The 24,892-nt window shown below is 44.6% G+C and overlaps 1 protein-coding gene across 1 annotated transcript in view; it reads right to left on the bottom strand.

Annotated features, from left to right (window-relative positions):
* Pcsk2 (proprotein convertase subtilisin/kexin type 2) overlaps positions 1 to 24,892 on the bottom strand; it is a 246,580-nt gene that overhangs the window by 6,919 nt on the left and 214,769 nt on the right. The window contains exons 8-11 of the mRNA XM_006983689.4: positions 21,961 to 22,136; positions 11,632 to 11,847; positions 9,777 to 9,877; positions 4,391 to 4,618 (exon numbers count right to left, since the gene is read on the bottom strand). Of these exons, the coding sequence (XP_006983751.1) occupies positions 4,391 to 4,618; positions 9,777 to 9,877; positions 11,632 to 11,847; positions 21,961 to 22,136 (721 nt within the window). The remainder of the gene's footprint in view (positions 1 to 4,390; positions 4,619 to 9,776; positions 9,878 to 11,631; positions 11,848 to 21,960; positions 22,137 to 24,892) is intronic.

Here is a 24,892-nt window from a genome sequence, read left to right as displayed (position 1 = left end):
CTCAGCTCTCCCAGTCCAGTGCTCTGCAGCTGCACTATTAATAGTGCACTAAAAATCCACTATTATTTTGGATGGTGCAGCTAGAAAGCATGTCACTACCCATAAAGCCTCACAGCCTCCAAATTTCTTAAGAAATTCTTTTAAACTCTACCAAGAGACGCACTAGTCAAGGCTTCTCTAACTGTCTTCAGGTACAGGTAGTTCTGCTGAGTCGGGTTGAGCCCTAAGTGCTCCAGGCAGCCACGTGTCCTAGTAGTCTCTGTTCAGTTACTTCCAGAGCACACTGGATGAGCCACAGTGACAAAGTATCAACAATGGCAGTTATGGCTTTTTTGGGGGTGTGAGTGCAGGGAGGAACCACTCCATAGGTAGGTTTTCAAAGTCTTCAGGAGACATTTTGGAAACCCCCTCCCCACAGGAATCACCCCCTTCAGTACAGACACCCTGAGACACAGAAGGGACCATATGGCCTCCATTCAAATCCAGTCTTGGCCACTGAGCAGCTAGGTGACCATCAGCATGCCCTCAACCTTCGCCAGTCCCTGACCCATAAAGACACCGCTGAGCTCCCAGCAGGACTGCCACAGAGCCGGATAGAGGGTCCGAGAACATGGCAGGTCATTTGGTCAATGAATTAAGGTCAGAGTCATATAGTGAAAAGAACCTGGGTCTTGCCCTTTCCTTTAGTCCTGGTTTGGTCTCCCTTGACCTTGACCATATTTCTCCTGCTTTCTGCATCTCAGCCTCCTCATCTGTAAAAGGTAACAGTGATAGAACACATCTCCCAGGCTAATATTGGCTACATACAATATATGTAAAAGCTTCCAGAAACTCTTTAGAGTAGCCATTTTTATCTCTTATATTCTAAGAGACTGGATTTTTTTTTTAAACTGGACCTTACAGCCAAGTTAAGAATACAACTTGAGGTCACTTAAGATTTAGCCTGATATTTTGCTGTGTACTCAGCCTGTTTAATTTACTTTTAAGAGAACAGTATAACAAACAATCTTACTTGTCTCAGATTTCCCATGTAATCTGCTTTTACAGCTTAAGCTAATGGATAGCTTCAATCTTAAATGATCCATCTTAAATTATCTTAAATCTTAAATTATCTGGTCCAGAGAGCAATGCACATATGTTATGATAATCATTTGTTGAAAACAGCAAACAGGCCAAAAGCAACCTTATACAACAAATATCTGCAATAAATGTTGGAAGCAGCCTAGAGATATTTGATAGAGGCATGCTTGCAGTATTGAATGCTTTAGGGTCAGTTGAAGCAAATAACTTAATCCCCTGCAAAGCTGTTAAAGATTTCTATAAAGCATTCCTCATCCCTTCCTCATGTGATGCTGATTAATGAATACAGACCAAAGCCCTTTGCTAGGGACACTTAGGCAGCACACAGGCATAGGTACACACACAGCAATAGTGACTGTCACAGACACAGGACACAGACACAAACACAGACAGGCCAGTAACTGTATTGGCAGACAGATGAAAGACACAGGGAGAGAAGTGGAGAATTCAAACTTGGGCTTGCTCTTGGTCAAATCAATCCAAGGGGGAAGTGCTAACCTTTCTTCCCTTAAACACCGATGCATTTTGGTGCCTCTGAGGCTGTCTTTAATCATTTACTTGATACATGTATTTATAAAAATCACTTGGAGCTTGTGCTTTTAGATGACCATGGGTCCTGGTCTGAGTCTTTGCTCTCCTATTCAGTATGGGCTGAAGTGATGCTTTATGAGATAATGGAATGGCTCATGGGGAAAGTGTGGGGGTTCTGCAAGAATGTGTTTTATGCCACTTTCTTGGACTCAGTGAGTAGACAGTAAGGATGCTCATCCAGGGAGGATGCACATCCAGGGAGGATGTTCATCTATGGGAGGATGCTCATCCATGGAAAGATGCTCACCCATGGGAGGATGTTCATCCATGGGAGGATGCTCAACCAAGGAGGGTGCTCAATCAAGGAGGATGTTTATTCAGGGAGGATGCTCAATCAGGGAAGATGTTCATCCATGGAGGATGTTCACCAATGACTGTTCATCTAGGGGGAATGTTCATCCATGAGGGGAATGCTCATTTACAGAGAATGCTCATCCGTGGAAGGATGCTCACCTATGGGAGGATGCCTGCTCACAGGTGGATTGTCCCCCATGAGACTATGCTAGTTTACTGGAGGATGAACATCCAAACCTTTCCATCAGAGGATGCTTTAAACATAGAGCACAAATTGGAATTCACACAAGAACCAGACAATTATTTCTTCCTGAGTCTTAAGAGATTATTATCTTACTTTTTCCTAAAGTGTGAAGTAGGAGTGTTTGAAATGATGGAAGAAAGGAAGAGACAAAGTTACATTGACTAGGTGCCCACCATGTGCCAGCTTTATACCATGTGTCACTAACACCCCTCAGAAAGAGGCACCAGTTCCATTGTGCTTGTAAGGACAAAAGAAGATGCCCTCCTGGAGCCCAAAGAACTTAAGAAGCATATTCGTTCCCATGGGAAAAAAGCCTGCATCTTAACTTTCACTAAAGTATAAGAAAGACTTTGCTTCTGTTTTGTTCACGAATGTGGGACCCGATACAGAATGGCTTTAGCCCTTTCTTACACTCTGTTGTGAGAGCTTTTTCACATCTTATATTGCATACATCTTGCAGTAACCTTTTAAAAAGACAGTCTTGCTATGTAACCTAGGCTTTGTAATTCTCCGGTCTCAGTTTCTCCAGAGCTGAGATCACAGGTGTGTGGAACTATGCCTGGCTTTGCAGTGGCATTTCCCCAGTTACTACTCTGAATTTATCATGTATATTATATACATACAATAAATTAGATGTCCATTAGAACTTCTTGTTTAAAGGAGAGAACATGCACTGCTTTGTCACAAATCGACTTAAAAACACTGTAATGTTGTCAATCAAATTGACTTTCTTTGTAGTCATATTTTCTCTAATGAGTTCAAAAACATTATGTTGAGATGGAGTTTGTAGATTCCATTTCAGGCCACAAAGACTGGAAACTGGTAAAATAGGGGGTCAGAAAGGTCAGGAGCTTGGTGGAGAGGTCTAAATTGGTGTGGTTCAAATTTGAATTCAGGTCTGGGTAACTGACTAGAGCAGCTGCAGAGCATCCAAGACCGAAGGGAAACAGAGGAGGGGATGCCATCTTGGTACGATTAAGTCTCATTAAGCTCAGAGGTGAAGTCTCACAACGGAAAACTCAGCAGTGGGAGAGAATGAGAGATTACTACATGCAACATCGTAGCTGCATCTCACAAACTCAGTGTTGAGCAAAATAAATCAGAAACAGAAGCCCCTATATCGTCTGATTCCAGCTAAATTCAAGAACTGGTAGAGCTAATCTCCAATGAGAGGAATAAGAGCAGTGGCTGTTGGTGGGATGTGTGTCCTGATTGGAAGGGAACACAAGGGACATTTCCAGGTGGATGGGATATGCCATCTTTCTAATGGGTGATCGTTTCCCAGTTGCATATATTTATCAAAACTCAAATAATACTGGTGAACACATTCTGCAATCCCAGCACTCTGGAGGCAGGAGAATTGTGAGCTCAAGTCAGCTTATATTACACTGTCATATCTTATTTTAACCCTGCTCCCACAAACAATACTTACATTCTGTGATTTTCATGGTATATATGTAATAAGAATAGAGAGAAATGAAATGAAGTGGTCTCTTTGCTGACCAATTCTCTTGTCACACAGGGAGATGGGATGGAGAGTAGCTATGCTTGACACACTCAGTGGCTTCTGTGTGGAGGACTCACTCAGACCCCTCTAAATCACAGCCCACCGCATGCAGAATAAAATCAAGTCTTTCCCTTGTCCCACAGATGAGAGTGAACAGTCGCGGTAGTCCCACAATGGATCACTCGTCAACAGTCAAGATAAACTACAGACCTCGAATGTGGTCAAATCTCATAAATACAATTTTCCCCATAAGAATAGAGATATAAAAGAGAACATAATATAGGTTCCATTTATATTAAATATAGATTAGGCAAATCAGTCTATGGAGTTAGAATAGTGATTGCTCTTGGGGAGATAATGAAGGATTACAGGGTGCCTCTGGGACATTAGTCATATTTATTACTGGTCAACATGCTTGCTGTATTGGCTGATCAACTCGTGTACCTAAAAATAATGCTATAAACTATGGGAATGGTTACAACACAAGTTCCAAGTTGCGCAACTGTGTTCCAGGTCATGGTCCATCTGCAGTTGTGTGTCTCTATAGCTTCTCCCAGAAGCTGGTTGTCTCAGATGAAACCCAGGGTGGTTCCTGTCATGGAGAGGGACCCTGGGATTATCACCAATGGGGTTACCTTCCCACATGTGGCAGGAGAAGTACCGCCCCTACTTACTCAGGGTTCTGCACGGAGCCTCCCACACAATGGAATCTCTCAGGGACCGTTTTCCAGTCTTTAGCCATTTTCACCATGGCACCTGCATCCAGAACGCCGTAGCCAAAGAGGTGATTAAATTCCAGGCCAACCCCATTCCGTCGCCACTGATGGACCTCATCGTGAAGCTGGTTCCGCTTGGAGGTGAGGACAGTCAGATGTTGCATGTCTCTCCAGGTCAGATCCAGGCTGGTTGCAGGAGGCAGAGTGCAGGGTGGAGATAAGAGTGAGAAAGGAAGACCACAATGACTAAGGTGAGTAACACTCAGGACATGTCCCCTCAGGAGAGTTTGGAACATCTGTGAACTCTGAACTCACGGAAAGTGTTCACGCACTCTCTAGAACCATGGTATATGTGGTGACGAAGGAGCAAGCCCAGCCCTTCCCCATTCTCTGGCTTCCTGTCTAGTCATATGATTCCTTCCTCAACCACTTGCTCCTGCCATGACCAGAATGGCCCTCACAAGAGGCTAAACAAAAGGGCCACTTGACCTTGGGCTTCCAGTTCCAAATTGTGAGCTAAATAAGCCTCTTTTCTTCATTAAGTACCTAGCGCCAGGGATTTTATTATAGTAAGGGAAAATGAACTCCTATAGGGAAATACTATAGGATTCCATTTGTTTAAAGCATAGAAACAGAAACAACTCATTTATGCTGTTGGGAATTGGGTTAGCATTAGTTTTGGGAGTCACAGCTGAAAGGGAATGTGGGGGTGCATTTTCTAGTGCTTGCAGTGTGTGAATTCTTAATCTGGGTGCTCACTACCTGGTGCACTCCATGTCTGAAATGAGGCTGTCAGTTTGAGGCAGGAACAATACCTTCAACATATTTGTATCCCCAAGGCACAAGGCATCCAGCCCCTTGATGATGTTCACTATGGTCTTTGGAAACCTGTGTCCATTACCGCTCAGTGTTAGTTTTTAAAAGTGCAAGTCATGACTTATTGGTGAGCTAGTGGAGACAACTCACTGTACAGGCAATCTACCTGGGCTGCAGGCTAAAAAATCTCTCTGGGGATGTATGCAATTCCTTTACTCAGTCCACATCACAGACAAATTAAATCATAGTTGCTGGGTGTGAGAAGTAGCTGCTGGGCATTGTTAGCAGTCCCAGAGTATTCCAGTAGACAAGACCGAGATGAGCGAGAGGATATCTAATGAGACTGTCTCAAAAATGAATAATCATTAATTGATAAGATAGATTAGAATAGAAAAGGAAGATGGTGGACAGATGCAAAAGGATATTAGTATTTCCATGAAACATTTGGGGTTAGTGTGTTGGGTTGTAATGCAGAATTAGTTTTTTACTGAGAGTCGTGGGGGGGAGGGGGAGGCAGGGAGGCCCCCTGTGAACTACTGTTCTCTTCAGAAGTCAATCAATCAAAAGGACGAGGATTCTATTCAGGAGCCAAACAATTGAAAGGACAAGGAATGATACAATTCATTTGGCAAAATTTCAACACATTCAAAGGTCATTGGTTTGGAACTCAGAATCAGAGCCAAAGTGCTCCAGTAAGCCACATGCTCCCCCAACAATGAACCACAGCTTCAAGGGAGAAGGTTCAAAGGCAGGTCAATGCCTTTGGGAAGCTTCTGAGCACATTGGGCTCATCCAGAAGCTGGTTGTGGCTAACTTGCCAGGTTTTTCTAGAATGGGATTCTGAATTTTTAAATGCCAGAAGTGTTGACAAATGAGAATCCGAGGGACCCAGAGGCTGGCCAGCAGGTGGAGGGGCTTTCACCTCCACCATACAGAGGTGTTGTGCCTCCCCAGACACCCTGGGGAGGATCACCTCACTCGCTCCTCTGGAGTTTTCCTCATGAGTGGGTTGGTGGGGGTGGGACAGAACAGAGATCATGCCACACACAGGAGTTAGCTGTTTATGTGCATGTGTGAAATAAAGTTGGGTTCCTCCGAATTGCCTCTCTGAGAAGTTCCAGGATGGATAGAATACACTGTTCTACAAAATAGATATTTCACTAACTTGCCCTAAGCTTGAACTTTACTATATCAGCTCAAGATGCACAGGCAACAGCTATTAAATAATGGCAACATGAAAATGCAGAATATCTACAGTATTAAAGGCTGTTGTGTTGGAGGCTAGAGATAGCCAACATGACACATTCTTCACGGTTCTGTGAAGTGGTTGGGCTACTAGGTCACATGTATGTGAAAAGGTACAGCACATGATATATTCCATCCATGTCTATTGAGTGTCTACCACATCCAGGCACTGGGCTAATTATTTATAGCCTTGTCAAAGGAAATTCCTTGCCTTCACAGAGTGTATGGCTTAGGGGGCAGGTGGGTAGCTCAGCATTGAAACGGTGCAAGTTGTCATGATACAAGAGCTCAGGCTGCTTCAGGAGCCATCAGTGTAGGCCCTGAGATGTCCCAGACAGAGAGCTTCATTGTGGTCCTCAGGCCTCCCAAAGCAGAACCATCTGGGTACTAGTGTCAAAGGTAGCTTCCCAGAGCTTTTGAATCAGCATCCGTGAAGTTATGAACATGAGAATTAGGAGTAAGACGATATCCCACATATCTCCTGCACACACTGATAATAGAGACCATGGGCTTGAGATGGTGTTTTTGGTCTTGGCAACATCTTTTAATCATCAAGGGTTGGTAAACAATATGTCAGGGCAGATAGGTTTGAATTCAATGGGATTGCTACTGATTCTATGCTGGCACTGCCTCTGCCAGGCCCAGTAGTCAGGCTGAGAAAAACTCCAGCTTTAGACTCAAGCAGCCAAGAGAGTAAGTCCCATTGTGTGAATATGGGTAAATTACCTCAACATCTGAGTCCCAGCTTCATCGGTTAGCTATGGGGAAGAGGTCTCGAAGGTTTGGTGAGGAGTAAATGTAGATTACATGTGTAACCCAGATCATGTGTGTTAAGTATCTCATGCAGTATGGGTACTCAAGAAAGAGCTTGCTATCAGTAACCAAAGCAAGCTAGGAAAAAAAAAAACCAGTTACAGCATTGATAATGATATTTAGCAAGTCATTTGAACCTTGGGGATGGCCTGATTTTGAATATTTTGCAGATAATGTAATAGAAATCAGGACAAGATAATGCCCACATGGACACTGGACAATACCAGGAATTGTCTTTTTCATTTCATTTCTTCTTTTATTCCTCTTTGCAACAGATGGAGACCACTACAGGAAAACACAGCCAATCAAAATGCAGAGTTGTGGAGCTCAGTCCTGATGGATACATCTACAAAACACTCCCACATCTAAGGCTCAGGGAACATTGTGGAAAAGGGGATGAAAAGGCTGTAAGGGGCAGAGGATCAGGGCATTTGCTGTGAGATTCTGTCTCCTAACAAGGTCAGAAGCTACCCCCATAAAGTCTCACCAACGTGACTGACCAAACATGAGCTGAACAAGGATGCCAAACTGGACAGGGAAAAGCCCATGGGGCCTCAACCCTACACAAAGAACTATAGGCAACCGAGGGAAGCTGGGAGTGGGAGAGGTGCCAGGGAAGAGCACACCAATTGGTTATCCAATACCAAATGGTCAGTCCTGAAATTGCACATACAAGTACCATTATACAGACCGAATAGTTTATATTTAGGGATACATATGTATATATGCATGCAATAATAATGAAAAAAGAGGTTATGTGTTTGGAGGAGAATTGGGAGGGGTGTATGAAAAGGTTTGGAGGGAGGGAAAGGAGGGGAGAGACTGTGATTATATTATAAACCTCAAAAATTAAAAAAAAATGAAAAGAAAAAATAGAATGTCAATTTTACTCAGAACAACAACATGCTCGGCAACACTACATTTATCAGCCTTCTTTGAAGCATGGGGTGCTCTTGTGACTATTTCTGGCCAATGAGAAATAAGGAGAAGCTCTGGGTGGGGTTTCTTGGAAAGCTCATTTGATAAGCATGTGTGCTGAAAGGATGGTGACTGGTCCGTGCAGAACCGGGAATCTATTTAGGATTTCAGTAGGCTCATCCTGCCCCACGCCAACTTACTGAGGTTGCCCATTTTGTGTGTGTCAGGCCCAGGCAAGTGACATTTTGCTTGCCCAAATCCCAAGGAACTGAGTTAAGCCTTGTCCACTGAGGTCGAAAGGCAGAAGAGAGACTCTTATTTGGGCTTGCAGCTGAGTGAGCAAAGCCAGATTAGATCCCAGGGTCTGTGCAGACCGTGTGACGAATGGTTTCAGCTTCTGATAATGCCTGTCATACATGGATGAGTTTTGGTTTCTGCGCTTAGGAGGGCAGAGGTATCTGTCCTTCATAGTCAAGTTTGAACAGTGTTCCTCTCATGGTGTCCTGAAATTTCCACCTGACTTTTGTTGGAAGAATCAACTGGTAGAATCAACGTCTAGACCGGTACAGAGAGGGGAGAATGAATGCTTGCCTCTTTCGTCTGTTTTTGTTTTTTTGAGACAGGGTCTCTCTATGTAGCCCAGGCTGTCCTCAAATTCCCCTGCTTCAGTTTCCTGAGAACTGAGAGTTCAAGCCTGCACTGTGCCTGGCCTTTCGCAGGTCAGAGAATGCACTGAATATGCGGAGACAGACAGGGCAAGTCTGCTAGAAACCGTGGTTACCTAGCAACTGCAGACAAGATGGGAACTTCTCTACCTGGGAAGCCTGAATCTAACTTCTCACAAGTTGCTGGGTGAACCAATCTCTAAACTCCCCATATAACCCATGTGCATAGTAGCATGATTTCTGGGGGCCAAAGTGTATTCCTTGAATTTAAGTCCAGGCTCTGCTTCCTCAGAGGAGGTAAGCAGCACCCTGGCAGGTATTGTCACTGATGCTTAAATCTGAGCCACACCCAGGAGGAGCCACATATGGTCTCTCATAGGAAATGATGTCTTATCTGCTACCTAGAGGGCTTCCTAGTAGAACCTATTTCTTGGTCTATTCGGCATAACTTCACCTGCTTTGTGTTGGTGTAGAGAAGTGGATTCTTCTCATACAAGAACTATTCTTCTCAATAGTTCTTCATTCAGCTGACTAAGAGTATTAGTGGAGTAAACCAGCTGTGTAACTCACAAAAGATAAAGGAGGGATTCATAGAGGAAGTCATATTTGTGCGCTGTATTTTGGTGTGTAAATAAGTTGCTGATTCATATGTGGGTGTTGGAGCCTTCTGCTCTTTCAGGTATATATTTTTTACAATGTATGTGTATGGCTATGTGTCATTTAAGAACCATGAGCCTTATGACTTTTATGTCTAGCAGAATTCATTAGCCCTGACTTTCTAGACTCTCACATCCATTCCTGTCTCTGTGGACACCTGGCATGTGAATGGAGAGGCACACATTAGTCCACCCTTCAGAGATGGCCTCCAGTTCAGGGGTGAAACATACTTAGCCTCTAATGCCAGTGCAAACACGCCAGCTGCCTCAGGAGCAGCTGCAGATGTCCCAGAATGTCTCAGAGTACAGTTGCCATACAAGTCTGTGGTGGCCTGGAAGAGAAGACATCGAGTAATGAATGAACAAGCCACACGGTTTGAACCCTAGACAATGAGGATCAGGGTAGTATCTATTAATCTCATCTGAACTTTTCTGAGTAGTCAACAGTCGATGGTGGGTTGAGTTGCACTGGGCTTGGCTTCTGGACTCATCATCATGAGTCCATCATGAGATAATCATGACGTATCAGCATTTCTTTTCTCTTCCAGAAGGAAAAGGCGGTATTTTCAAAGTGGGAAGACTAAATGTCCAAAGAAAGGGCAGGTTATTCTACCTAGAAAGGACAGGTTATTAAAAACAAATATTCCTCTCCATCTAAAACTTTGAAAAGATTCCAAGACATGCCAAGAACCCCTGGTGTGTGCTGGTTATCTCCCCTACTTTATTTAGGGGATACATGGATAACTGGATGTTAAAGGAGTTTTCAATGAGAATGATTTCATTTTCAATATTTGTGAGAGCTGGGTTTTCATTGAGATCACGTATAAACCACAGAAATTCTTCTCCCTCTACAGGGTTCTCAGGAGAGCTTATTATTTTGAGGAACAAAGGATTAGGAAGGTTTAAAGGTGGTTTATTCAGAAAATTACAATATTCAAAAGAGGGGCCCTTCCCAAGCCAAGTAGAGTAAGTGTCATAGATAAGGGCTGAAGGCAAAAATCTCATCCCTTGGGGCCTCTGGGAAAGGGCCTGGACTCCCAGAGGGTAGAGTGAGGTGCCACAAACAACAGGGTGGAGGCTGCTGTCCCTTGCTTTTTTCTGCTAGGCTCTGGATGGCTCAGAAGTCCCATTCTGCTTAGGAGCTGGCATGTCCTCTTCTCTAATCTCAGAAGGCCACCCAGGAGGGCCACAGAGGGATGAGTAGCTGTTAAGGGCTGTGTCTCTTGTAGGCAAAAGTCCCCCTCCCCTTGCTCATTTGCAAGGCTGACTGTGTGGCCAAGGATGAGAATCCAGAGGAGGATGTGGAGTTCAAACCTTACATGGTAAGAATGATTTTGTTTCATTCTTACCAGAGCTCCTGTCCTCTTGTCTGGGGAAGTCCCAATGGCAGCAGGTGACCCAGGCAAGATGTATCCTATCCATGACTTTAAATCCTATGCCAAATGTCTGGCTTGGAGGACCAGAATGTGAGCAAAGTAACCAGAGAGGAAGAGATCCTCGAAGTGTTACTGTGCTCTGCAGAGGAGGGCAAGTTTGCTATTGCACCTGCTTGCCCAGGAAGGAAGATGGTTTCCTGGGCAGGGTGTGAGGGTGTGGGGGGAGAGAGACAGAGACAGAGACACACAGAGAGACACACTACCACTTGCAGCCTCATTCCTAGCCTGGTGGTGTTTCTAACTGCTGTAACGCATGGGTGCTTTCTTGGGGCTTGTGGTGTGATGTGATACCTTAGTTCTTACAGTTATTCCTCTTCTTGTAAGTGACATGTTGGGAAATATTGATAAGCCAGAGCACATCATTACTTGTATGCAAGATGATACACAAGAAATCTATGGAAAATAAACTAGAAAAGGTTCACCATGGCCCTGGTAGAGCAAGGAAGGTGTAGTTTCAAGTCCATCTTGCTTCCCATCTGCAAAGTGTCCGTCTCCACCTTAATTAAGCACAATTCAACATGGAGAAATTGGACCTTCTTCTCAGAAGGTGTGCTAACTTATAAAAGGAATAGGGTGCAGTTGAGAGATCAGTCTGCCACAGAGGGGCCCCTGGCTGGTAAGGAACTGGACAGGAAGTAGCTCACACATACCACACCAGCCTCGGGATTCCTCTTCCTTCCATTGCTGAAGGTGGACGCCAATGTGGAAGAACAGCTCTCATCGTATAAGGCGGTCCTGCCATCATTGATGGCTGAGTTGATGGAGATCGTCCACATACTTGAAGCATAACCATCACAATTGCAGTCATCGTAGCTGCCGCCATCCCCGGAGGCCCACACATAGATGCTGCCTTTGCCCCCACGGCCCTGGTAGAGCAAGGAAGATGTAGTTTCAAGTCCAACATCAAGGAACCAGGAGCCGCAGGGTTCTGGCCTGGGGTTGGGGGAGGGTTTCCTGCCCAGGTAAGGTCTTGGCCTAGGGAGGGTCAGGATTTGAGCTAATGCCACTATGCAATCAAGTAACTGAATTTTCATTTTATCTGGGATGGAAACTACATTCATCCAATGGAAGATAGTGGAAATGACCCTTCTCCAAGAATGATATAACATACTCACCAGAATTTGTAATTTTAGCTGAGAATAGCAGGCCAACAGAGGCTAGAACATTGCTTTAAAATTTACCAATAAATTGATTTTTAAAAAGTCTTAAAATTTACTAATGAATTGGTTTTCAAAATGCTGTAAAGGTAGTATATTCTCATTATAAAAAGTATCAAAGTATACAGAAAAGAAAAGTTAAAACTCCCTGGGGCAATCATTGTGATTTTATTCTTACATGTAAGTATTCAGTGAAATTTAATTGTACATGGCTATGATTATATTAAACTACATAAGATATATATGTAGATATAGAAATAAAGTTTATCTTTAACCAGTATGATATACAAATCTTACATGTGTGTATATATCCTAGTGGAAATGCTACATGCCATTTGACCTGTGCAAGGGACCAGCTCTAGGAATAAAGCTTAATGTGGAGAAGTAACAAATAGCCAATGACATCTGAACTCAAGAGGATGGCATGGTAGTTATCTCATTTGGTCATTGGTTACAGAAGACAAGCTGTATTATACATGACTCGAGTCAGTAGTGCTCCTGTTCGATCCATGCTCCTAGTGTTTTTATCTTTCCTTGCCCTCTGTGAGTATTCTCTTGTCTGCCTTTCTCAGGATTAGGTCATTTGCTTCTTACTTTTTTCTCGGCTATCCTTAATGAAGTGAGGCTAGGGCTGGGTGGGAAAGTGGAGTGAAGGGTAGCCATGCAGTGTGGGAAGTGAGGGTCAGGGGGACAAGCTCCCCTTTCTCCATAACTTGGTGTGTGGGCGCCATGGGCCCTGACCCCCGACTGTGAGTGGCTGCTGCCTTGCTTGCCTGACCAGGTGTCCTTCCTATTCAGATTCCCTGCCGGTGTCCTTCTCGGCTTAGGATCATCGGAGAGCTTACCGGAGGTTCTTTGTTCCTACATCCTGCTTGTGATGTAAACAACTTAGGTGCATCCTGTATTTGGTGTAAACAACTTAGATGCAAGAATGCAGAACTTTGGGTCTAGAATGTAGACCATTGGTAGCGAACTTCTGCCCTCAGGGGATCCTCCATTTGTGTTGTAAGCCTGTATTTAAGGTTTCCTCCCTCTTTCAATAAACGGCATTCGACATCCAAACGTACGAATGACTCGCTGTCTCTTGTCTCTATTTTTTAATCCGCAGCCCTTCGCTCAGACATGGTGAACGGTTAGCGGTAACGCAGGCGCTACTGCTACATTGGTGTAGGGTGTCTAGATGACCCTCTGAAAGAGTGGTTCTCAACCTGTGGGTCTCAGCCTCTTTGTGGGGGGGTGTCACATATCAAATATCCTACATATCAGATATTTACATTGCAATTCATAACAGTAGCAAAATTACAGTTATGAAGTAGCAATGAAAATAATTTCATGGTTGGGGGGGTCACCACAACATGAGGAACTGTGTTAAAGGGTCACATCTTTAGGAAGGTTGAGAACCACTGTTCTAAAGGGAGGAGTGGAAGAGAGGAGGGAAGGGGGAGGAAGAGGGAGGAAGGGGGAGAGAAAGAAAAAGAAGAGTGTGTGTAGGGGGAGACAGAGAAAAGCCCCGCGTGGCCACCAGGGGTCTGTGGTTCTGATTCAGTGGTTTAAGGTGGAGAGGTCATTAGGAAACAAGGGACTGGTTGACCTCCAAGCTCTGTCTGCTTCTTGACAAGGAGAAGTGGCATTCTGAATTTCTTCTAATAGGACTGGGAATTGATTAGCTTGTGACTGAGTGAGTCAGTAAGTCCACAGATAATTGTTTGACCACAAACTGGTAATTGTCTTCAGATTCTTGATAAATCTATACAACTGAAAGACTCCATCAAAATAAACAACTGCTCTTGGAAACCAGGACAAAGAGGAAACAGATGGTTCCTGATGTTGGCATGGAGGGTCACAGACTCAGATTCAGATTGGGCTTAATACTGCGATAACTCTCCCTTACAAGTCCCTGAGCAGGCTGCCAGTGGGGGAAGCAACCTTGATAGAAGGAAGCACCTTGGCGTAGCGGGTGTCATTGTGACCTCTACTTGCATAATCCCATGTATCAACACCCTTTGTAATGTGACTTTGCAGTTTTGCTCAAGAGGAGAAGGGGGTCTCTTTCCTACTCCTGGGCTCCTGACTGGCTTCATGTCTTGATCTGACCATCAAAATGTGAGCGACATTAAGTGGGCAAAGATTCTAAGCCCAAGACTGAAAGAACCGTGTACTGCTCTCTGCTATCTCTCAGAACTTGCTTATACAGGGCAATGAATCTGACTTAGCCTGTCAAGAGCCCAGCCAAATTCACTGCCCCAGCTGATAGCCAAGAGCTCCCAGACCATGCAAGGGCTTCCTTGTGCCAGCCGGTCTCTAGTTTACCTTCCAGTTCATCACAAATGCATGAATGAGGCCGTGGGCAGGCACTGGGCTGCAGAGCAGCTGACACTGAATGAAAGGGAAGGCCTTACTTTGTAGCCTACCCTGGTCTTGTGGCCTTGAACTCACAGAAATCCTCCTGCCCCAGCCTCTCAAATGCTGGGATTGCAAGGGTGTACGACCATCTCTGGTTTTCACCTTGACATTTTAGTACATTAACATGCTTTAAAAAATATTTAACTTTTTATTGTGAAAATTGCATGCAATGTAGAATTATTGAAATACATATGGAGAGGAAAATAGAAATTCTTTATAACCTGTGAATAAATGACTCCTAGTGTGATTTTGTGGATTCCTGATAGTTTTATATAGAGAGGCAAAGTATTAGAATAGCTTCCGAAATGAACCCAGGATAAAATAGATTCATTTTACTTGGCCTACTTAAAAATGAGTTTTACTATTATATAATTAACATTTACTCACGTGATTAATAGTATTCTATATTATGTTTTATTAGTCTTATTGAATAAGCATTTAGCAGTTTATTCTCTCCTTTTTAGTCATACATAGAGGATTATTTCTAGTTTTTAAAAACTCCAATTTTTAAAACGAATGCAATTTTGTATGTTTTGTTATCTCTGTTTACTTAGGTGGAGCTACTAAAAGAAGGAATTTCTGAGGAGAAGGAAGGCATGTTTGAAGATTCTTCATCTACATAATGACTTTATAATGACTATAGTGTTAACATCTATAAATAATAAATGCCAATATAAAATATTTTTGTTTTTATGGTGCTGAGGATTGATTGGGGTCTTGCACATGATAGGCAAATCTACCCTTTCTGACAGGGGTTCATGTGGCCCAGGCTGGCCTTGAACTCCTTAAGTTGCTGAAAATGACTGTGAACTCCTTGATCCTACAGCCTATGCCTTCTTCCATTTCTTTCAGAAACAAAGGGAAGGATTGTTAATAGTATGTGAACCACTGCGGAGGCTGAGTTGCTGGCCTCATGCCAAGCAGCCCTTGCCCCAATGTGAGCCTTCATTGGCCCAGTGCCTCTGAGTCCTCTGTGGCAGGAGGCATCCATCGCCCGCTGAGGCCCTGGCGCTGCTGCCGCTGTATCTGACCCACACTCTGATTAAATTTCAGCAAGCAGCACCAGGGCTTTGCCTGACCCACACCTGATTAATCACTTTCTCCCCAGCCAGCTACTCCCCGCTGCGGGATGGTGGCGTTTGAGCCACTCTCTTGACAAGTGGCTCATCATCTTCATATATTCTAGTGCAGAAACCTGACACTTGTGCCCTGCTCCCCAATCTTCCACCTGCCCCAAGGATGATCTATCAGCACTCAGTCTCATCAGCACCACAGAGAATTCCTGCAGCGGGTCTTTAACTACTCATAACTTATTTGCTCTCTTTAGTTGAAGTCCTGAGAAGAGATTAATAAGGGGCTGAGATACAGTCGTTAGAGCCAGTCAAAATGTTCCAGGCTGTCCTGGGTGGCTGTTTTCCCTTCATGTGGGAGAAGAGCCTCATGAGTCCTCTGTTACCATCAAGGTTCTCTCATGCTCTCTGGATTCTTCTTCTGGTTGTCAGAGGAAAAGAAGATGCTGGAAGACATGATGCTGTGTTCTCTGGTGGCCTGTCTGCTGCCTCATCCATTTCCTTGGAGGGACCACATCTGTCCATCCACATAGTGAACATATGCTCTCCAGTGCTCTACTGGAGAGTGGTGACTCCAAGTCTCTGATTAGATTTTGCTCCTGTGACTATAACAGATGGCAGATGGTGTCATCCCAGATCCCTTGGATCTCAGAACCTCGTGCTTGGGAATTTCCAAATGTCAATGTGGGCATTTCTTTGTCTTAGGGCTATTTCCCAAGAGGCTGAAGCCTTCTCCATGTACCTGCCCTCTGGCTTTGACCAGTAGTGCACTGCCACCCTGGGAGTAAATCTCATTCAGTGGTTTCTGTCTTAGCTCCTTTACACTCCAACAGAATACCTTTACTGTGTGTCTACATGTATTTCTAGTATCCTATGATCTCAATTGCTCATGGGGTGGCTGGCTTGAGTACACAACCTGAGTTGACCCTCTCTGGTTCTCATCACACCTCCCTTCTCATGCCTGGTACTCCCTTTGCCTCCCCAATAATATCAGCTCAAATCCTGAACTTGAGTTGAACTCAAGTTCAGCTCAGATCTTAAACTCAAGCCTTGTCTCAGGGTTTGCTTTCGGGAGATCTCAAGCTAAGGCTGTGTCGCATTTAGGTTCCTTTTGCTGTGATAAAACACCATGACCAAAAGTGACCAGGGAGCTCACAGGGGTTTCTTTCGCTTACAGTTTGTAGTCCAGCCTCCAGAGAAGTCAGGACAGGAACTCAAGGCAGGAACCTGGAGGCCATGGAGGAGTGCTGCTTATTGGCTTGCTCTCCACAGCTTGCTCAGCCTGATTTTGTATAGCACCTATGATGGGCTTGGTCCTCCCATATCAGTCACTAATTAAGAAAATGAAGCACAGGCTTGCCCACAGGCCAGTCTGGGGGTGTGTGCATTTCCTTGATTGACGTTCTCTCTTCCCAAATGACTCTAGCTCATGTCAAGGTGACAAAACTGGCCAGCACAGGTAGAGATTAATTACTGGCCACTTCATCATTCAGGACCTCGGTTACCAACTTCCCAGGAATACTGTGAAAAACACTTTAAATATAAACCCAACATGCATACTACCAAGTTAAAGAGGCAAGGCTGCAACAAGGGACAGGGAAACAATTTGTTCTTTTCCTTTGATGTGGGGGATCAACCCAGAGAGCATTACGTGTGCCAGGAAAGCCCTTGACCACCAACATAGGTCATCAGCCCCATTTCCTTCTGTTCTGCCTGTTCTCTGATGCCTCATCAAGAGTGTACTGAAAAAACTTAGAAGAGGCAAACTGACATTTCTATAGATTCAGATAAATTATGTGTATGTGTGAAGCAGGTGCTAGGCCCTTGGGAATGGTAAAATCTATGGCAAACAGTGTGTGCACTGTTAAGGGTCTCTTGCCCACTTCTTTATTCTACTCGTCATTTCTATGGTTATTATATTGGTCAAACAAAACCTATATGCAGGATGTTCATATTAAAAGACAAATGTAAGAATTGCCTCTGTGTGCCTAACAGTCAGACTTCTGTGTGTGGATGGATGCCATCTTTCCTAGGTGGGGTTTTCTTTGGAGTAAATCAGATAACCGAACTAATGAGAAGGAGCCCTTTGCTTCTGTATAATATGCTGTCACTTTCACAATTCTCTGAACTGTCTAAAAAGTGTTATCTTGAAACAAAGCCTTGTTCCCACAGGCTGGGGAAAAGTCAAATGAGAAGACACCTATTTCCCACCACATCGTGCACTTTCCTCTTCAAAATATTTGCATGCTGTTGTCTGAAGGTAAGTCGTGAAGATTTGTCTCTTGCTTTTCAGCAATCTTGGCACATTTTGCAGAAGCATTGATTTGAAAAGGCCTTTCAGGTGGAGTCGGGGAAGTTACGGATACAGGAGCAGAGAGAGCGACCAGCTCTGAGATGTGACATTCGGAAGCACATCACTGACAGGAGCCACCCAGGGATGCCTTGTTTCCAGTGCATCTGCATTGCAAATGTGGACAGAGGGCACTTGTCACATACTGGCCTGATTCTTCCAGCTTCAGGTGCCAAAACGTACCATGTCTGCTGGAGAAATGGACACCTGCCGGATGCTCCCCTAGGCTCCTGCTGTCTGGCCCTGGGCTGGGTGCCTGCTTTTTTTTCAACCATGCGGTGAATCACTTGTCAAGAAAGCAAGCTGCTGATGTGTCAAGAGTTCCAGCCTTGGGTATGTGAAACAGGGCATCGACACCACCTTCTGAAACCAGTTCCCATCGGCCGGCCTTTGCCTTGTGCCATCCTAATGTCAGGGTCCTCCACATTGATTTGGATTGGCTCAATTTCAACAGCAGATCGCCACAGCCTTGTTACAGGACATTTTGTGAGTCCCACCAGGCTCCATCCAAGTGTAGGAACTGATGTTTAGTGGATGGCATGAAGCTATTCACTTCCAGGACTCTGTGTCTCTTGAAACTTGTACTGAATGTAAGGGAGACAGCTCTCCTATGGAATGAGGAGGTCACGGCTTACTTAGCAAAGCTGTCCTCCACGGTCACAGGATAAGTAGTGACTCAGGTTGAAAAACTCATCATTTTGCATGAACACATGATTCAGGGTTTCAGGTGCTTTTATTCCAGTTTTACCCTCCCAAAGGGAACTTTCAGCCTCACTAGGCCTAGGCTGTCTCTGCTTACAGGAGACTGTGGGGTATGCACATTTTAAGACAGAAGGAAAACCAAGCATGTGTTGGTGAACAACAAGCTCTCTGCAGGGGGATGGAAACGCTCTGTTTGCCAACTTCTATCCCTGATTTCAAGTTATCAGTGTGACGTCATCAGGAGCAGCTTCGTCACGGCACTGGCCATACAGGAACATTTCTGTCGTTAAGATTAAATTACAACAATCCCCTATCCACATTGACGGTTCTATTGGTGTCATTCTTGTTCAGCTCATGTTTAGGCAGTATGTTGGTGAGACTTTATGGGTAGCGGTCCTGATGTTACTAGGAGACAGTCTCACAACAAACTTTCCAATCCTCTCTATCTCTTACAGTCTTTCCACCCCCTCTTCTACAGTGATCTCTGAACTGTAGATGTGGGAGTGTTTTGTCGATGTGTCCATCAGGACGAGGCTCCACAACTCTGTATTTTGGTTGGTTGTAGTTTTCTGTGGATTTTTTGAATGCTTACTCTTTAACTATGATGCAGAATGAAGGAAGATGGTCTTTTGAGTATGTGAAAGAGAAGAAAAAAAATACTGTCATTGGATCAGTGGTCAACCATCTTGCCTATAAAAGAGATAGCCAGGAGATATCAAGATGACCTGGAATAGTGACCAGGTCTTTCCACAATTACAGAGTCTGGTTTAATCCTCTTTCTGATGGCCTGCTCTAAGATTGGAAAGGTGCATTAATTTTATCGGACTACTGTAACAAAATAACACAAACAGGGTGTTCTAAACACCAGAAATTAATTTCCTAGCTGCTCTGGAATCCCCTGGAATCTAGTTATCTGAGACTAAAGTATCAGCTGAATTGCTTCTTCTCCAGACCTTGGAGGAAGGCCCTTCCAAACCCTTCCATAGTCTCTGGTGATTTCCTAGCATCTTGATATTACTTGGCTTGCACATGGGTCCGGGGATCTCTGTCTTCCTTTTTGTGCAACATTCTCCCTTTGAGCATGTCTGTGAGCAAACACTACCATTTTGATAATCACTAAGGATTTTTATTCTTATCATACTGGCTTAGGGGCCTGACCCACTCAACATACCTTCATTTTAACTAATTATTTCTGCAATGACCAGAATTTCAAATTAGGCTATATTCTGAGACACCTAGGGTTAAGACTTCAAGAGGAGGAATTGGGCACATGATTTAACTCTGTAACAGAGAGGGACATATGGTCTTATATTTCTGCTTAGATCTTTTGCAGAATTCAGTGGTACCCAAGAGACTCCTCCTTTAGAGGGTGTGGAAGGCCGAATATCCACCATTGTGAGTTGTCCCAAGCAGAAGAGAAAATGGTGTTAGAAATGTCATTGTCCTTGGTCCCTTCAGATTCTGAGCCTTTCAGACAGAACCACATTATTTTTGAAGCTTGGGTTTGGGGAAGTTGTGTCTCCTAATTTGGGGCCAAGTTTTCCCTGGAAGCAGTGTGGACAAGTAGAACAGAAGCTGCAGGTTGTGATAAGCAAGGATGGGAAGGGGATGTCTCCACAACCTGAACACATGTCCCAAGAAAGAAGAAAGGACTGAAGAGAATGAGTTCTGAAGCCAAGGAAAACAGGTATGAGGTGGCCAAGCATCTGGTCTGAAGAGTGCTAGTGTGGGTTTCTGTACATCTTGTAGCTATCTGGGACCCAGGAGGCCCAACTCTCCCTCAGCGATGTGAGGACCTGCCTGAATCACCCCATTGCTCCAGTCACTCCTGCCTCCTCAAAGGATGTCCTTCGGCTGAGCTACCTGGAAGTCTGCTCCTGCAGCACCGAGATTAAGCAGGACATACAGTTTGGTCACCAGACATCCATGTGACCCTGTTGCTCCCAGAATGTAAGCAGCTGCCACACTCTTTCTGTTTACTGTGCTTGTTTAAAGTGCTATTTTGGGGTCTTAGTATCTCAGGGTTATGAGACATGGATTCCCAAGTCATTGACAGCAGCACCCCTCAGCCCTTGTTAGAATCTTGCTCAAATGAAGTATTGGCTACAGCAGGCAGGCTGGGCTGATCCAGGGCACTTCCCACCACCTCCCTCTCCAAGGCTCACCAGTGGCCATGCTCTGAGTTCAGCAATTCAAAAACAGCTGGTGAAGACAGTTTGGGAACTGATGCTCAAACCACAAGTACTATGGAATTTTGGGCCCCAGGAATCTGGAGAAAAGTCAGGGCACACCCAATATACCCTCTCTGAATTCCTGGTTGATGTAACCCACAACATCTCCAGAGGCTGTGTTCATGCCATGAGGTCTTAGGGTAGTTGACTGAGGGTCAGCAGTTCATGGAACTGTGGGCATCTCTCAGTGCTATGACCATATTTTACCAAATTTACATTTCATAATGATCCCAACCCCTGAAGGATTCCACATATGACTATTTTTTAGCCAACAAAGCAGGCTAGGCTGGGTGAAATCATTTGTTGACAGGTTCTTGGGTACTAGGGATTGGAATGGGGTCTTGGCCCAGGAATGCTGTGCTCTCTAAACCTGGTTCGTGTTCTGTCTAGGTGACCCCTGCCCTGTAATATGAGGGAGCATCCCTTCTTTAAATATGAAGATGTGTCTCCTGGTTCCTCTCCTTTTGGAGGCTCCAGCTTGGTGCCTTTTCTTTGGTACTGTCCATTGCTGAGCTACTATCAGAAATCAATGGCCACAAAATTCATTGCTCAGACCTCTTCCCATAGAAGCACTGGGGCTTTGCTTGGAAGCTGCTGCCCCTGGATCCACCATCCAGTGTGGGCAGAGACCCCACTGCTTATAGACTACTTCTGGCTTTCCCCTGAGCATGTCATGAGGATGCCAGTGCTGGCCCATTTCTGCTCTGCATGGGTAACTTCACATGAAGACAACCTGCCAACTCAGCAGAAACTTCTTCAGAGTGGGACTACAGTCTCAGAGCCTTCTGCAAACTTTCTCCTCTGTCCCTATCACAAAAGTCAGGTCTCATTCTTGACTAACCTTCTATGACTCCATTGCCTCTCATTCACATTACGATTGCTTGGAATTCCCTCCCATGCACATCTTGCACCACTAAACCCAACTCTGTGCCTACCTTCCACGGGATCTAAATTAACATTTGACCCGTTCCTGACACTTTGTCCACTGTATTGTCACCACCACTTCACCTTCCATGTCCTACCTTATGGGTGGACTGGGACCTTGTGGTGACCGGGATGTCTTTACCTTGTTCACGCCATCAGCCATGGCCTGGAGCGTGAGCTCTCGGGGTCCATCAACTGTCTTCCCATTGTCGGTGGGGCCCCAGCTTGCACTGTAGATGTCTATCATTTGAGGCATGTGACTGATGGAGGAGGCCTCGATGATGTCTGTCATAAAGGGCTGGTCCAGCATCCGGATACCTGTGCACAGGCATAAACAGAAACAAGACTGAGAAAAGCTTGGGTCCTGGGAGGAGCTGGGGACCTTCAGTGCCCTCAGAACATTGTGGAGTCTGAGGGTAAAAAATGGTGCTCAGATCACCCTACCCACTCTTTTTCAGGCCTCACTCATGTCTTTCCTTGAGTAACTATTTGAAGAAAAAAAATTATTCTTTAAACAAAATATATTTGAATTCTTAATGGGGAGAGATGGTATGGAAGGTGATCCTTACTAAGCCTCTAAATGGGAACCCAGCCTCCAGAGATGCAGAATTGACCATTGTGGTCAGGGGCCAAGGTTTCTAGGGTGAATGCAGTTGTGAGTAAAAGGAAGCAACTGATACTTAGCAAGCAGCTTCAGGGTGCAGAGAGTAGAGGACAGGGATGATGCAAGAGGTGAGACTTAAAAAAAGAGGCACTGTCAGTTCATCACAGCTTAGAAGGAATGTGCGGGAGTACAGAGCTAAGCAGGTGAGCATAAATGGTCAGGAATGGGTGCACGACACACTCCCTTCCTTCTGATTATGGTATCTCCGCAAGCCTGTTATTCTTTGATGCCTTTTGGGCATCGTCTTGCCAGGAAGGAGAAGAGCCTGATGTTTAGGACTGAACTGGGCAAATCAGAGCTGCACACAGGGACACAAGGAGGAAGGTAAAAAAGACCTTTGTCTTCTCTGCTTCTGACAGACTCACTGGTCATATGACCCTCTGGCTGACCACAAGGTCTCTTCAGTGTTAACTCACCAGCAGCCAGTGAGATGAGCCAGCTGAATCATCTAGATGTTTCTGATTGGTCTATACTGCCCTCTACAAGGCTTTGTCATTGTGTTGGCAAGCTGAACTGACTTTACCCATGGGGACTACTGTGGTTTGAATGTGTCTCCTAGAGATTTGTGCTGGGTCCTGGGTACTCAGCAGCAATATGAGAACTGAGGTAATTATGTCATTGTGGGAACATTGCTCTTGGAAGAGATTAATGTAGTACACATGGGACCATGTGTTGTTAAAACATAAGCAAAACTGAACTTGCCTATTCTCTGCCTTTCTGTCACCAGGTAATCACTCTTGTGTGTATTTCTGCTGTATCCTTACTAGAGACTGAACCAATGAGGTCCCCTGTTCTTGGCCTTTCATCCTTCAAAACTATGAGCCAAATGACCTTCTTTATACACAACTCAGCCTCAAGTATTTTGTTACAGCAACAGAAGTGATTATGAAGTGAAGGGCCTATGCTGTGTTCAGACAAAATCTGAATACAAACACTCCATTCTTAGTCCCTATGAAGCCATAGGAAAAGACTTGTGGTCAAAGGACATCATTATGTAAGGATATTATTTCTTAAAAATCATTTTCTATAGTGATATGCAAATTAATTTAAATAAAGGCCACCCAAGTTCTTCTAGGGCAGGAGGAGCTTACAAGATATTCTTTTCTTTCTTAAGGCCTATCCTTACCTCAAGAGGCTGGGCATTCTCTCTTCCCTCTTTAGTGATGTGAAAGCCACTCCCCATCCTTGGGTTAAAGTTTCTCCCAGAACCCTGTTGGCCAATCGCAGGGGTAGCAGTGCTTCATGTCTTACCAGAGAGCAAGGCATCTGGGTGCATTACTGTGTTTACCTCTGTCTCTGGGCTCAGCATGATGCTGGACATGGGCATTTACCTCCAGATTGATGGATTCCTAATAATGAATGTCTGTGTCTGATGTTATCACTTCCTTTAGTTGATTTTCTTCTCCAACATAAATAACAGGTTCAGAAGAACAAGCAATAAAGGCCATAGATGGCCATTAATCCCTCTGCCTCTGCCTTAACCCCTAAGCCAGGTCACCCGTTTATGCCAACAAACATTCAATTATGAATTGATAGCTTTTCTTTTGGACGAAGCTCATTTAGATTAAGAACTGGTCTGAACTTATTAGAAGTTGCATTTTAAAGAAAGTTTAAAAGTACATTTTGCCATGGAGCTATATCTGTTCTATTTACTTAAGAAATGTAGCCGGGCATAGTGGTGCATGCCTGTAATTTTTTTGCTTTAAGGAGAAAGCGCGAGTGCTTTCAGATTCCCTTAGTGCTAGACACTCAGGCCTGAGCAGCTCACCTCTGAGAGAAGCAACTCAGGAGGCTAAGGTAGGAAGACTGTAGTTCAAGGCCAGAACGGGCTCCTAATTGAGATCTTGTTCCAAAACAAAGGTTAAAAAACAGCAGATGTAGCTCAGTGATAGAGTGCTTGCTTAGCATGCATGATCCTCGGCTCGATCCCTAGCAAGCCAGCAACAGCATAACAGAGACCACTGAGCTACAGAATAGACTGAACAGAAAAAAATTTTAAGTGAAATTGTTTGTGCTTTGGTGGGTGGCAAATAAATCGAGAGGCCAATGTTCTCTTGTTTTAAGGAGAAAGCTCATATGCTTTTGAATTTGTCTGGTACTAATGACCCAGGCTTGAGCAGGTAACCTCAAAAAGAAGGAAGTCGAGGGGTACTTAACGCTGGCCAAAGGAGGCCTTGCCTGTCCCACCAGCTGTCTGATGGCAGCCCTGGGTTTGTCAGAGTCAGTGTGGGGCAGATGGCTGCCCCTCCAACCCTCTTCCTCTTTGCGACTCTGGCTCCTTCTTTATCCTATCACGAGTCTCTGTGCTGAACAGGAACCCAAGCGCTGAGGTGCATTCGTTCATCTGACTGCTTTAGCACTGAGGGAGGGAGGGGTGGTCACAGACTGAGAGCTGGACTCATCCATAGTC

The sequence above is a fragment of the Peromyscus maniculatus genome, chromosome 4 (genome assembly GCF_049852395.1).
Source record: "Peromyscus maniculatus bairdii isolate BWxNUB_F1_BW_parent chromosome 4, HU_Pman_BW_mat_3.1, whole genome shotgun sequence".
NCBI classification, from domain to species: Eukaryota; Metazoa; Chordata; class Mammalia; order Rodentia; family Cricetidae; genus Peromyscus; species Peromyscus maniculatus.
This window is presented reverse-complemented; position numbering and strand designations above follow the sequence as displayed.